The sequence below is a fragment of the Falco punctatus genome, assembly GCF_963210335.1.
Source record: "Falco punctatus genome assembly, chromosome: 4".
Taxonomy (NCBI): Eukaryota; Metazoa; Chordata; class Aves; order Falconiformes; family Falconidae; genus Falco; species Falco punctatus.
In genome coordinates, this window is record NC_137583.1 from 42251568 (window position 1) to 42265730 (window position 14163).

Genomic DNA, 14163 nt, shown 5'->3' on the forward strand with positions numbered 1-14163 from the left:
GGTGTCCCCCCCCCGCTGCCGCCCGGCGCTGCTCCCCGCGCCCCGGGAGGGGGGACGGCGGCTGCGGCAGCCAGGCACGGGACGGGGAGCGGCGGCCGGCCCTGGCCCTGCCCGCCGGGAGGGAGGGCCGGGCGCGTTCACCGCGGCGGGAGGACAGGCGCTCCCCGAGAGGGACGCGGCGCCGGTGGAGCCCCGGGAGCCGGCAGCACGGCGGAGGGGCGATGGAGGGTGGGGGGGCGGTGGGGGAAACTCCTCAGAGTTGAGGGCGCGGGGGCCTGCCCCGGCCCTGGCCTTACCTTCCATCTCCATGTCCTCGGGCTCGCTCAGCTGCTGCTCCCCGGGCTTCTGGTGCTGCTGCTGCTGCTGATGGTGGTTCATGTCGGGCTGGGGCTGGGTCTCGGCGGCGGCGGCCTGGGCCTTTCCCGCTGGGGGCTGCAGGCCTGTGTCGGGAGGGGAAGGGGCGGAGGAGCGCCGGGGCCTTGGCAGCGGCCGGGACTGGGCGCCCGCCTCGGGGGGCTGCGGCTGGGCTCCGGCGGGCAGGGAGCGGGTAGCCGGCGGAGGCAGCGAGACGCGCACGTATTTGCTCGCTATTCGCCCAATCTCGGCGGCGGCACCCGGTCGGGGGAAGGGGGTGGGGAGTAGGAACCGGCCGGGGGTGGCGGCTTCCCCGGGGGCCGGAGGGGAGGGGACCGGGAGGAGGGGAGGGGGGGACGGGAGACCAGGAGTCAGGGCCCGGCGGCGGCGCCTGGCGCTTCCCGCTCCCCCGGCGAGGTGTCCCCGGCGCTGCGAAGTCGGGGAGGCGCCGCGGGGCCCCTCCTCTGCCCTCCCGCCCCCCCCAGCGCCCCGGCACAGCCGCTGGCCGACGCCCGGCTCGCTTCTCCCGGCCCGAGGGCCGCCCCCGTTGCCTGTGCCCCGGCGCGCTGGTGCCGCTCCGCTGCCGCCAGCGCTCTCTGTCTCAAAATGGCGGCTGCGGTAAACGCCGTGAAATGTCACATCCGCATGAGGGGCAGCCCAGCGAGCCGGGGAGGGGGAGGCAGCGCCGCGGCCGCCCCGGGAACAGCAGCCTCCGCCGCCGCCGCCACAGGAGGCCGAAGGGGCGGGGCCACAGGGGCCGGGCCCGGGCGCCGCCGCCGCGGCCTCCCCGCAGGCCGCCGCCACCTGCGCGCAGCCCGGGGAGCGCCGCCGCCGCCGGTCCGCGCCCGGCCGCAGTTGCCCGCTCCTGCTGTCGGCCCAGCGCCGAGGCCCCGGCCGCCGCCTGACGGGAGCCCCGCGCCCGGCCGCGCATCAGCGGGGAGCGCCGCGCCGCGCAGGCCCCTCGTCGTGCCCCACAGCGGGGCCTGGCCCCGGGTCCCCGGGCCCCACAGGGCACCGGCCGAGCTCCGGCTGGGCGCCGGGGGCCTCCGCGCCCGCTGCGGGCACGATCCTGGCCGGGCGGCGAGGCCAGCGCGTGTGCGCCCGGGCACGGGGCTCATGGCGGGGCCTTCCCGGCGCCCGGACACACGCCCGGCCCGCCCGAGGTGGGCCCTGCCCGTGGCTCGCCCCGGCCTCTGCCCGGGCACGCGCTGCCGCGCTTGTCGGGCACCGGCCGGCAGATAAAGGGCCGGCTGGTCGGGCGTGTGGAAAGAGGCGAGAGAAACCTGCTGCAAACCAGGCTGCCCCTCGCCTGGGTGCCGCCGCTGCTGCTGAGGAGCCCGGCATGGGGATGCAGCCCCTCCCGGGGAAAGGCCTCCCGGTTCCCCGCGGTGGAAGGAGAAGGCAGGGCTGCGGGGGCATACATAGCGCCCGGCTGGTCCGGTCTGGGCTTGGAGCGAGGAAGGAAACGACTTTGCTTAGGGATGAGAGCAGGGTTGGAAGGCTGTGCAGGGGCACGTTAAACCATCCCGTATTTACATCCCGGTCCTGGGCGAGGGGCAGTGGGATGGTCTCCGGCGGGAAAGGCTCCGCGCGCCCAGAACTGGGCCTCCCAAGGGGACTGAAAACGTACCCGAGCAGACAGTGCTGGCCTGGCTGCAAGTGGATAAGTGACTTAAAGGTTTATTTATTTTTCTCGTATATAAAATGAGCAAGTCGAAACAGATCTGGGGGACAAGACCAGCCTGTCTGGGCTCCAGCTGGCCCCTTCTTAGCAACACGGGAGTCAGCAGGAGAGGAAAATAATTTCCAAGTCCGAAGCCCTGCCTTAGGTAGTAAAACTGCAGGGCTAGAAAGAAGGAAAATAAGGAAAGTTGAGGATATTAGTGGGAAGGTCCGTTTTTAAAACACTTAGTCTGATGGTTTCCTTTCCAAAAATACATTTTGACTTTCCCCGTTGTTCCTCTGAGTTTTCAAAAGCTGTTTGAAGAAAAATTATTTACAAACCTGGACATGGTTTGTTGCTCTTGACCCAGGCAAAAACATGACAAATCTGTTAAATCTGGGTTTACAATATCCCTGGGCAAAAGAGGGAGGCTAGGAGAGAGCTTCAGACAGAGACTGATGCACATATCTTTAGTTTCTTAATGAATTAAACTTTGAATTCCCCACCGCCAATCTTTCCCTATAATTACCTCCCAGAATAATTGCTCTTTCCTAACAGCTTCCATTCCAACCTCCTAAATCATACACAGGTTTAAACTCATCCCTCCATCCTCTCTCCACAAGTGATCCCCAATACAGGACGAACCAGTGTGTCTCAAGAAGGTGGCTACGGGTTATTATGCGAGTCTTCAGCCACGGACACTGGGTTTGTGTGCAAGGAATGGCTAAGGAAAACAATTTCACTACTGCAGAGAACGAAGTCCTAAAGTTAACCATAAGCCAATGTTATTGTACGGGTTAAAAACGTTCTTTTATCTACAGAAATTTCTCTGAGCTTCCGTTAATGTTAAGGTAGCTAATTTTCCAAAAGTGTGCACCTACTGTTCTAGAGGAGCAGAAGACATGCAAAATGCATCAGTACGATGCATCCTTTGCTGTAGAAAGGGTGGTATGGAAGAGAGAGGCAGTTTTCCTGTCTGTAACTGAACACAGGAACAATGTATCATTAGTTTGTGAAGAGGGCATATCACAATCAGGTGCTTGATTGTATATTGCTAATTTAAGTGAACTTTATCTTTTCAGAGTCCAGCTACAATGTGGACTAAAGTACCTTATAATGTTTTGAAAAGACGTGAAAATGTGTCGGTTATATTGTGTGAAAATAGCTGTGAGTAAAGAAAAAAATCCACTGAGGATTGATTCAGGTACTTATATTTAAGAGGGAATAATTTTTAAGTATGTGTGTATAAAAATCTCAAATGCATTTCTGAAATAATTAAATAGTAGGTATTTTATACCATCAGCCAGTGGTTGTAGCATTGTGATATGATTGTTTCTAGACAGGAAACAGAAATCTTATTAATTGCCAAGCCTAAGGTGAAGTCCAGACCTCAACATGTGCTAACATTTTATTTCAACTACATGAAGAATACTTCTGCTGAATATTTCTGGCCCATTGCCACTCCCTCCTAAAACTTTCTGCAGTTCACCTTTCTCTAGTACAAGGCACAAAAGCTCTGTCCTTTGACAGAAAGGACGGCCACCTTTTGTACAACCACCTGGCCACATCATTGCTGCTGGCATTTCACTCAGCCTCTACTCCAACACTGATACCCCATCACTTACCTATGCAGCTGTTCCATAAATTTATTATTTTCTTAATAAATCTGTTCCTGTGCTGCACACCCCATCCTCAACAGCCATATCCCTCTACAAGTGATTCCCATCTACTGCAGTTCTGACAGCAAATTCCTCATGCAGAAGAGTTGGGTAAATCCCTGGCGAGGGTTACTGATACTTAAAACAAATAACAAAGAAAAAAGAACATGAGCAGGGACATGATGAATACAGGCTATGTATCTGTTCCTATTGCTTTTATTCTTGCCCTTCCTTTTCCACTCATTCCTTTCATTTCCTACACCCACTTAACTGATTCTCGTCTAAATTTAGGTTTCTATCCTGTCAACTAATCCAGTCCCTCTTGGCCCTTGTGCCCACACAAAGCACTGGGGAATCTGGGAAGCTGCACCTGAGCAAAGGATTTCATCCTCCAGGTCTAGATTAGTAGGCAAAGGAGATCCCTTACTGTGTGCTCCTCAGGGTCAACAGGGTTGTCGGACTTGCTGCAGCCTCCCGGCATTCTCTCCACATTAGTCATCGTAACGAGAGATGAAGTTAAAGAGGTGCTATCATCTTTAAAAATGCCATTGAAGAAATGGGCTTCGTTTTGTGAGGCTGACCTGCTCCCGACCCTCCCTGAAATTTAAAAATAAATCCAACTCAGGCTGTTTATTTTTAAAACACTCGCAAGCCAGTGTTCATCTGCCTGTGTGCCAGGCTGAGCCTTTAGGCACCGGGACGAGCCCTTCCTCTCGGCTGTGTTTCTACCCTCCAGGTGAGGTCCTGACCTTGGCAGAGCTGGGGAGGCTCACCCTGCTGCTGCCCCTCACTGGGACCCCCCAGCTCCAGCAGTGCCTGATGGACGCTGCAGGGAAAACTGTAGGAGGGAACCACAGAAAACTGGGCGGAAGGAGCGGAGGAGGACGCTTAGCCCTTCCTCTGCCCCATGGCCGAATCAGCTAGACCAGGGCTGCCTCTGCCTCTGCTTGTTCCCTCCCTGCCCCTCAGCTGCTTCAGGAAATCTTGCTTCTTGCTTGGCTCCATTCACTGCCCTGGATTCAGTTTCCAAGACGTCCTCTCCTGGCCAGTCTCTACACTTCCAGCACCACTTATGGTGCTCCATAACACGTGCAAGTGGCCGTGTCTATAATTAAGAAAATTTATAGCCATTTAATGACAGAAGGGCAATTACACCAGCACACACCCTTGATCTAGATGCGCTAAACCAGCAAAACTGGGGTTGCTGCTTGTGCAGCTTAATCTGCTGTGCTTCTGGATGAATATACATTAATGCAAACGTGCTTCAGTGCCAGCACCATGCTTTCTCAAGACATTGTGTTTGCACTCGTGGGATCATACCCACAGTTATACCAGGCTGCATTCCCCACTCAGGCAGCCTCTTCTGGTCTCTCTCAGTTTTTCTGCTTTGTCCTCATACCCATGATGAGAGATGCTTGGTACCACAGTGATAAAAGTAGTTAAAATGTTCTCATTGTTGCCAGAAGCTCTCTGTTCCCTTGTTCTCATGATCCACCTGATGCTTCACCCCATTGCTAGTGCTGCCTGGCTTGCTTTGTACCTAAAGGAGTGAAAGGTGAATCCCAGGAGACCTATCTAGGGAGCCAAATAATTGGATCTATTGTCCCAAGCACTCTAGATTCATGCGATCACAAATCAGAGACCTCCCAGCTGAACCAGGTGATCAGTAGCTACTGTGAACACCCTTAAGCTGAGTGTGGGGAAGAAAATAATCGTGAGCCTCCTGCAGCCCGTGAGACAAGCAGGCAACAGGCAAAAGACAGAAAATGTTGTTAAAGGCACAAAATTAGATGGAAAAAATAGATAATTTGTTTGGCTGCAATGTATGTATTTAGCTGCAACAACTTGTTGCACAAGTAGTGGTTTGGATGGAGTTTCATGTCCTGTAAATGTATTTTCCACATTTTCTAACCCTCAACATCCTGCAAAAAACAGACTTTCATGGCTTTTCTTGCCACAAGGTGACAAATAGCTCCAAATAACCCCAATCTTTCTCTGAGCAGGGGCTGGACCCAGTCACCTCTGAAAGCCCCTCCCAATTGAAGTAATTCTATGGTTCTTTAATCAGCCAGCAATCACCACAACGTTTGCAGGTATTTATTAGTTCAGTCTTCTACTCCTTTATTGTTCTTTTTGTTAAGAGTGACAGACAAGCAGACAGTGCAGCAACCTAAGGTCTGTTTCCTCAGGAAAGTAGGGTATAATACAGAATTATAAATTGTTCAGGGGTATTTTCAGTTCAGAGATCTTTGGTTTGATGGTTTGTCTTTAATTGAACAAACATTTTCTTTTAAGGAGAGCTACAAATCATCATTCCTTAATAATACAAGGTGGTAAACACATTACAACAGAATGCACCCCATAGTTCAAGGCTTTACATGATTTAAAGGATATTTTTGAGCAGTTTTCCAAAGCCACGTCTTTCATATGACTTTCACAGAGAGTCAAGTCATCTAATGTCATAGCTATTACAAAGAATTGATTAATTTTCATGATAAAACCAAGCCTGTTTTGCTAAAAGGTTTTACGTTTACATCTGAGCTGCTAGGTGGTGGCTCAGTCTCTGTTTACCATCTTTGAAAAGTCCAATGATTCCTTTTTCTCATCAAGTTTTGTTGGACACAGTAAACTACGAAGTCAAGTGTTACAGTGATATACATGTAAAGTAAAAAGGGAATGGAAGGTGCTTTACTGGCCCATCTTTTGCTATACAACTGTAACCAATCAACTAAGCGAAGCTGTAAAAGTGGTGTCTCACTCTGAGTAGAAAGCAGGAGGTGAAGCTGAAAAGTATCTATGCAATTATGTATACTTGCAACAGCCCTTTTTAAAGAAAACATCTTTTTAGTGGAATATAAGGATTGCCAGTAAGAAAACCGATGCCTCCCGTGCAGCATGCGCTGTTCTGCCAAAGTGCTTTGACCTGCAGAGGTTCTCAAAATATCTGTAATGTGGTGTTTGAATAATCTGTACATCTCCTCCTTTGTAAGGGAGGTGAGGTGTTTGAGATCACCATATTTACAAACAGGCAACAAAAGATGGAGTGACTTGTCATGCACCACAGGTCATACAGCAGCTAACTCACTGTCAGCACCAGCATGTGAGCTGTGTATATATTAAAGAAGTGAGTTATGTGGTCTTTTTTGAAAAAGATGATGGTTTGTGTGTTCTGGCCATCCCTGTATCACACATCCAAGGAAAGGTGGCACAGAGTAGTGGGATGAAAATTAGGTGCATTCATCAGATGTGGCATAGCTATGGATCACCCTGCTGCAAATTTTCTATTGTTTTAAGTTTCTTGACTTTTGACATCAAAAGCAAGTATCACCTGTAATGGCATTTGGCCACTTGTCTATCCAGCTGTGAAGGATACCAGAGAATTTCTGTGCCCTTTGCCCTGAGAGTTCTTGAGGACAACAAGGACAGAAACCTTCCAGTTAAGGTACCAGGCTGAGACGGGTAGGTGGGACTGAGATTAGGGGGTGGACTTCTTGGCTTTGTTACAGTCCTCCTCTGTGACACCTCCTCTGCAAAGCGCCAGATGGCTGATCCAGAAGACTGCAACACACATCTAAGTTGGTCTTGCTAACTAGAGGAGTTAGTTGTGTAGCCACAAATGTAGTTCCCTGCTTGTCTGTTCACAGGAAAGGGTCACAGAGATGGGCCGGTGCTGTCTCTGCTAAATAACATGTTTCCTGATGTTGACTAGGTCTGCCAGGTGCTAGTGCAGCTAAGCAAACAAACTATGCAAATTATTGTGTTCAAGTCAACATAAATATAGAATGTAACATGAAAAATTTGAGTACTTCAAAATTTGAGATGTTTCTCCTCCCTAAGGTCACCTCCTTTTGCCTGGCTGCAAATCAAATCCCCATCCCTCGACACTGAGTTCAGCTTTTGTGTACCATGAAGCTGGTGGCAGCCCAGGCATCAGCCTGAGACCTGCAGTGGCATCCATCCACTGCAATTTCCTTATCTCCCTCCTCTACCTTCTTCCTCAGGAGACAAACCTGCCTCCACAAATCCTTTCCTTCTTTCAAGAGTTCATACAAGATTACCTCTTCTCTGCCACTGATTCTTCTCCGCCCTGGTCTTCACTTTATCCTGACAATTTAACAAGCCATGCAAATGGGGCAGAGGCAGCATAAGCATAGTGATGCTACGGCTACACTGAATCTTCATCTATCATATTAGAATGACCTGTCTTATATTAAGGGGTAGATTTGATTTCTTTTCAATGTGTTATTTACAATCTGGCAGAGTTCAGTACAAATGTAGGAACTGATCCTGCAATTTGATCAGCTCAGGTAAACCCAATGAAGTCAGTGGAGTCTGCACAGATGGATCGGATTCCAGTATTGGAGATTATTCTTGTAAACTGTCCAACATGCAAACCTCACAAATTCTGTAGTCATAAAGTGACCAAATAAAACAAGGCAACTGAGACCTGCAGTTGGTATTTTTACTTCAAATGAATTTTACAGCATTGGCTGAATTAATCCATTTGTTTTAAGTGGCAGAGAAAATATCCTGGAGAGGGAATAAATTAAAAGAAGTGAAACTAATAAAGAAACTTTTGAAAGATAAGCTTTGGAAGATACACCTTTTGCTTTGAAGTGAATAAAAATAGGTCCTAGAAGACCTGACTCTAGCACTTTCAAATGAGAGCCCTGATCCTGCAGGGAGCTCTGTGCAGGCAGATCCAAGAACCAATGCAGTGTCTTGAGTTTTGATTTCAGGTCAGAAATACCCCGTAAAATGAACAAAAGTATTTTTCCCCTTTTGTGTGTGTGAAAGGAATATCAGAATTGTGAAGCTTCATTTTTCCTATGAGAAACTGCTGAAGTGAAACCCCTTTGGCTTTTGATAAAGATGTGACTGCTGAATCTTTCCCAGAGTAAGTTGTCTCCTAAGCATTATTAGGAATTTAAGCTCAGTAGGAGGAAGAAGTAGTTTAACGGGAAATGCCTGCCCTCTGGTTGTTCAGATGTCAGCCCTGTGGTCATTGTCATCCTCCTGGTTCATCTGTGCTATCTGCCAGCTAGCAAAGCTGGACAGGTCCAAGTACAAGAAAGCCAAAACCCCAGGACAGAATAAAGAAATACATCTTCAGCCTTTTCTCCTAAAAGCCATAAGAAGAAAATAAGATGCTTTTTTTTCCTTCTCCTTTTTAACATAATTTTCAGAGGCATATGTGAGCAGGAATGATTGCTACAGATACTTGAGCAGACAGAATTAATTGCTAGAAAACTGCTCCTATATGTGGGGTCTGAGGAGGAGGAGTTTGTCACCACAGCATGCCAGAATTGTGCAGAATGTTGCAGAGGGGAGGAAGATACCAATTAGACTAATGGAAGGAGCAGGGCTGGGAGCGCAGAGATAAACATCTGGAAGGCTCCCTGGGGCCATTGCATTTGCAGACTTTAAAATAGGAAGGATGGCTTTAACTGGGATCCTGAAATGGAACTGAAACTGGTGGAGTTGTTTGCCGGTGGAATCACATAATTGCACTTCTTCCTATTAGCAGCGGTAGTTTACATTCAGAGGAGTTTAGGAAGCTGGACTTTTAAAGAACGTAGAAGGAGAACTGACAATAAAGTGTGGGAGGCCAGATGAAAGCACGAATTAACATTTCCACAGGGGTGGAGCCAAAGCCAAATGCGGCATCTGACCACCTTTATTTGTTCTCAATATTTAGCAATGAATATGAATTATATTTAATACAAGCTGTTCTGTTATTTGAATATGAAACTTACTTAAACACTCAGTTGGTGCTAACATTACAGCTTAAAGCAGGCTGTCATTATTTCAGCATGCTTTGCTTTCTAGGCAAGCCTTCCTATGTCCACTGTAGTGGAAGTGGCCTTTCACTCAGGGTACATTTTGGCTGAGCTTGGTTTTTAGCAAGAATAAACCATTTAATTCCTTTGAGAAAACGGGGGGGGGGGGGGGGGGGGGGGGGCGGGGGGGGGATATTTTGGGCAGTTTTAGGTATAGTGTATTTTAAATACTTCTGATGCATGGTGTGTTCAGTAGTAGTAGGGCATGGGGATTAAAGAGAATTATCAGTTTGATTTTTCAGACATGCTATGCATGGAAAACCCTTGAACTGCTCATTCATAAAGATAACCTCTGGTCAGAATTCACTTCTTAGTCCGCAAACCTTAGGATACGGTAATTTTCAATAACTTTTTGCTTTGATCCTGCAGTTGCTGCATTAAGCAAAAAGCAGGATTCCTATGGTCATCATTTACCCTTTCCACAAAGTACATGTCTATGTATAGTTAATATCCTCCATCATTTCTTCCTGACTGTACCTGACAAAGGAAGTCCTTGCAGAATCATCACTGCCTTGCCAGTGTTGAAGGCTGTTGCCTGGAGTGAACTGATGCATGTAGGAACCCACTCTGACACTTGGTTTCCCTGGCTTCTCTGGAGGCTACTTCAGCGTTTTGGCAGACTGCTGCTGGTGGTACTCATTATACTTCTTGCCTCAGTGTTCAAGGTCCATTGATACTTTCAAGAAGTTTTTCTTTAATAGCTTGACATGCAGTATCTTCTACAAAAGCATTAATTTGGTGCTTCCACACACTCAAGGGGATGGCTTTTTCATATTTCTATCCAGAGGCCCAATAAACTATTGCCATCGAAATGGAGGACTCTGCCACAAGTTAGCTCTTGGACTCATCTGAATGCTTCCGTCACGGCAAGGGAGAGGGATTCTTCTTTATTAATAGTATTTCATGCTTCTGAGTAGCTTTAAGGAAATCCGTCCCAGAGGTCCTCCATAACAGAAGCTGAAGGAGCAAAAGCCATCTTTCAACACAGCCCCAGCCCCAGGAGGTTGGAATATTTAAAGATATTGTCAAGAGCTTTCTAACAAAGGTAAATCTTTTACCTCTGGCCTTAGATCAGAACAACTAGAAGATTTTGAATGATGTTCAGCTGGGTTTCAAATTTGGGAAGAACTATATCTGTAAGTGAAGAAGAACTGACACTTTTATTTCATAATTCTTTGGTAATTTAGTCAGTCAGAACCCAAAGCTTAAAGCACTGACTTTCCCCAATACACATGGGAAGCAGTACATCCAAGTAGTCAGGCTCCTTGATGTAAAAACGCCAACAAGTTTTACCTAAACTGAATTACTCCAAGGTAGACCCTTAAGACTTCGTTACGAGTTCATACAGCAAAGGGTATTTTTGAAACCTCCTACAAAAGCTTTTTTTGTAGGTCTTTTTGGGGTCTGCCATTGCTGACTTCCTTGGAACCACTCATTGTCTGGATTCTTAAACACCTTCTTGGTGACATCGAGTGAGTTTCATGCATCAATCATTCATCTTCTCTTAGATTTCATATGGTAGAATGCTACAGAGAGCTCATCTGAGAGTTGCTGCAAAGAGGAGACTTCAGCTACTTTGCTGTTTCTACTCTGCATCTTATAGTGAAGCCCTGTTCTAAATTTTTGATAGAAACCAGTTGTAAGGTGCTACTTCAGCAAACTAATTCCCTTGGAAGGTCTATCTAATTTATTGTCTCACTTGGTATCAACACAACTGGCAACTCTGTTACCAATACCTTGTCTAACGGCTAAGCTACTCAAGCACATTTTGGTTTCATAACCTGCCTGGCCTGAAGCTTTAAATTATGTCAGACTGCATTTGCAGTATCTGCTGTTTGTCTCAGGGATATTTCTATCAGAGGTAATCAAAGGCAACTGCAAGCTAGCTATGTGGACCTTCTCCATGCATTTACAAAACCGCTGATTTAGATTTGGTCTACAGCAAGAAAACCTATTTTAGTCATCCTGTGCTGTGGAAATTGTTTCCAATATTATAGGGATCAAGCTGTTCAACCCAGTAGAAACTTCATCTGTTGCAGGATAACATTACATTCTTTTGCTGTTGTCTCACATGCATCTTTCAGAGTATGCAATGCTGTGCTGGAGATTGCTCCAAGTTGCCTTACCTTTTGTTTAAAATATGGCTTGGCTTCTGTATTCACCTCTTTCTCCTACCAAGTCCATCTACATGGCTTTTCTCATTGTTGTAGCTTCTTTTTTGTTACATTTTGACACTCCAGGGGGTAAGAATCCAGACAGACCTCTGAAGAGGGCCAGCCACTTACTAGAACTGACTTTGCTGAAGAGACTGTTCTCTGTCCTGTTGTTGGAGAGTCTCTGATAATATACTGATTTTGTAACTTCTGTATTGCTCTGTCAGATTTTCTTCCCATTCCCATCCTCTTTTATTTTTTGCCCTTCTTGACTGATTTATTTCTCTGGTAAAACATTAACTCCTGCTCAAACTGGGAGCTGCACAGAGCAGCTGATCCAGCTGTGGAGACCACCAGTTTGTGCTTGGCACTAGTACCAAGCCACTGCTGAATGGACCCAAACCTCTCAGGGTTATAAAGGCTTGCATTTATCTCATTCTGAGTAGTCAAGATGTAAGATAGAATCTTCACTGAAATGAGAATTTGAATGTTCTCATCAAACACAAAAATTATAGGTCAGTAACTTTTTTTTAGGCAGTTGATATTTCACAATCTATACTGTTTGGGGTGTTACTAGTATAGCATAAGATCTCATTAAGCATTCACAGCATTAAAGCTTAACCAAAACTAGAGAACAAACCAACAACTAGGCAAAACCATGCATACATTCATGCAGAAATTATTTTATGCGGTATTTCAGATTTACACAGGTACAAAGAAAAAGAGCCATTATTTGTTCTGGGAATTTGAGTAAAGGTAAGAGAGAAGAGAGAATATTTTTCAATAACTTTAGACTGAGTATGTGAAAAATGTCTTATTAGTGCTACTTATTGAATTGTGGGCATACCTTTCAAGGAAATAGGTGGAAGCCTGTCCCTTAAGGGGTTTAAAGGAGTAGGAAGCAATCCTACATTAACAGGTAGGATGGACTGAAGTACTGGTTACGCAGGCACTTAGGACTGGAGGAAGGCAATAATTGCCTTAGCCAGTGCAGCTACAGCTGGAAGAGGATGAGTCATGACACCTGCAGGCTCACACACAGCTTTTCAATGGGGATACTCCTATGCATAACTTGACACAAACACATTTGCAGACCTGCAAATCTAATGCAATTGATTTCTTCCTCTCTGTATCCTATAATTTGAGAGCTGAAAAAAATTTATAGTAGAGGGAGTGTTGTTTAAACATGAGAATAACCTGATGTTCAAATAGGTTGTTTTTGAAGGATACTTCCAACTTGTTACTGACCTTCTCAATACAACAGCCAGGTACAACACTACCTACAAGGAAGTAAGAAATTTTTTCCAAACCAGTCCAATGTCCTCATTTCCTATGTTCTTGAATAATAATTTATAGCAATGTCACACCGTCCCAGAAATATGATGTTGCAAAGGTCAGCATGCTTAAAGCTGTCACTACTGTTAGTCACCTCTCCCATCTTCTTGCTGGGTGTCACTGCCCTCAAAAGCAGGGACAACTTTCTGTGAATTAGTGCAGGGACCACTGCAGTTCTGTATTAGGGCCGACCCAGGCCACAGCTATTTCCCTTCAGCGCATTGGGCTGAGAGTGGCAACCTAGGACCTGATTCCCCAGAGGATGAGATGTCTCTGCCTAAGAGGGGAGTAAGGCTGAAGGCAGCATAACCTCAGACTGCTGATTTTAATCTGCTGTCCCAGCTGTGGTGGAGCTTGGTTAAGCATCAGATAGCAGCAGTGATGGAGAGGTTCTGGGCTACGTGACACGTACTAGAGGCCAGGAATATTGTTGGTCTGATTTTGCTGGCTGTGGAGAGCTTGGATGTACTGATAAGCTATTTTTGAATTCTGCCAGCTTGAGGACTGGCTACTAGAAATTCATGGGACATCCTCAGTCGTTTTCTGCCCCAATGGAGGAGACAGAAAAGTGAAGCAGTTATCCTACACACATGGCAGCAGGACAGCAGGGAAACGTGGGGGGCTCCCAGCTGGAAGGACCCTAGTTGACTTTTAAGGACAGCCACTGATTTTGGGAATTGATGGCTGAGCGGAGGGAGCTACAGCTGAGTGTGGTGGTGGGAGGAAGTGGCAGTGGAAGCACAGGCTTACCTGCTGCCTGAAGGGAAGGGTATTTCCAAGAGTGGGCAGAAGTCCTGACCAGGAGGGGTGAAATACCACAGGTGGGGGCTCCTGAGAGCGGGGAAGCTGAGGCATGCACCCAGATCCCATGACAGCATGCAGCTGAAGAGGGACACGGTCATTTGCCACACACGCCATTCTGCAGTACGACAGTGCATACCTGCTGGTGGGTTTGTGCCCGAGAGCCGCTGCGGGCGGAAGCACTGCAAGGACACTGCCGTTCCTGAGGGAGACCTGTGCAGGCACACACTCCCTCTGCAACGCTTATGCTCCCACACTCACCCTCTCTTCTTTCTTTGTCACATACAGCTCAGGTTCATTACTTTTCCTTCCCCGTTATCTGGGAAAAAAATAACTGGTATTTGGGGAAAAAAATAAAG

The 14163-nt window shown here is 47.6% G+C and overlaps 1 protein-coding gene across 2 annotated transcripts in view; it reads right to left on the reverse strand.

Annotated features, from left to right (window-relative positions):
- Positions 1 to 991, reverse strand: part of USP7 (ubiquitin specific peptidase 7) — a 77960-nt gene extending 76969 nt beyond the window's left edge. The window contains exon 1 of one of the 2 annotated variants that reach the window (XM_080384577.1): positions 297 to 991. In XM_080384577.1, the coding sequence (XP_080240703.1) occupies positions 297 to 378 (82 nt within the window). In that variant the 5' untranslated portion in view covers positions 379 to 991. The remainder of the gene's footprint in view (positions 1 to 296) is intronic. The other variant, XM_080384578.1, reaches the window with a different exon arrangement.
- Between the last annotated feature and the right edge of the window lie 13172 nt (positions 992 to 14163).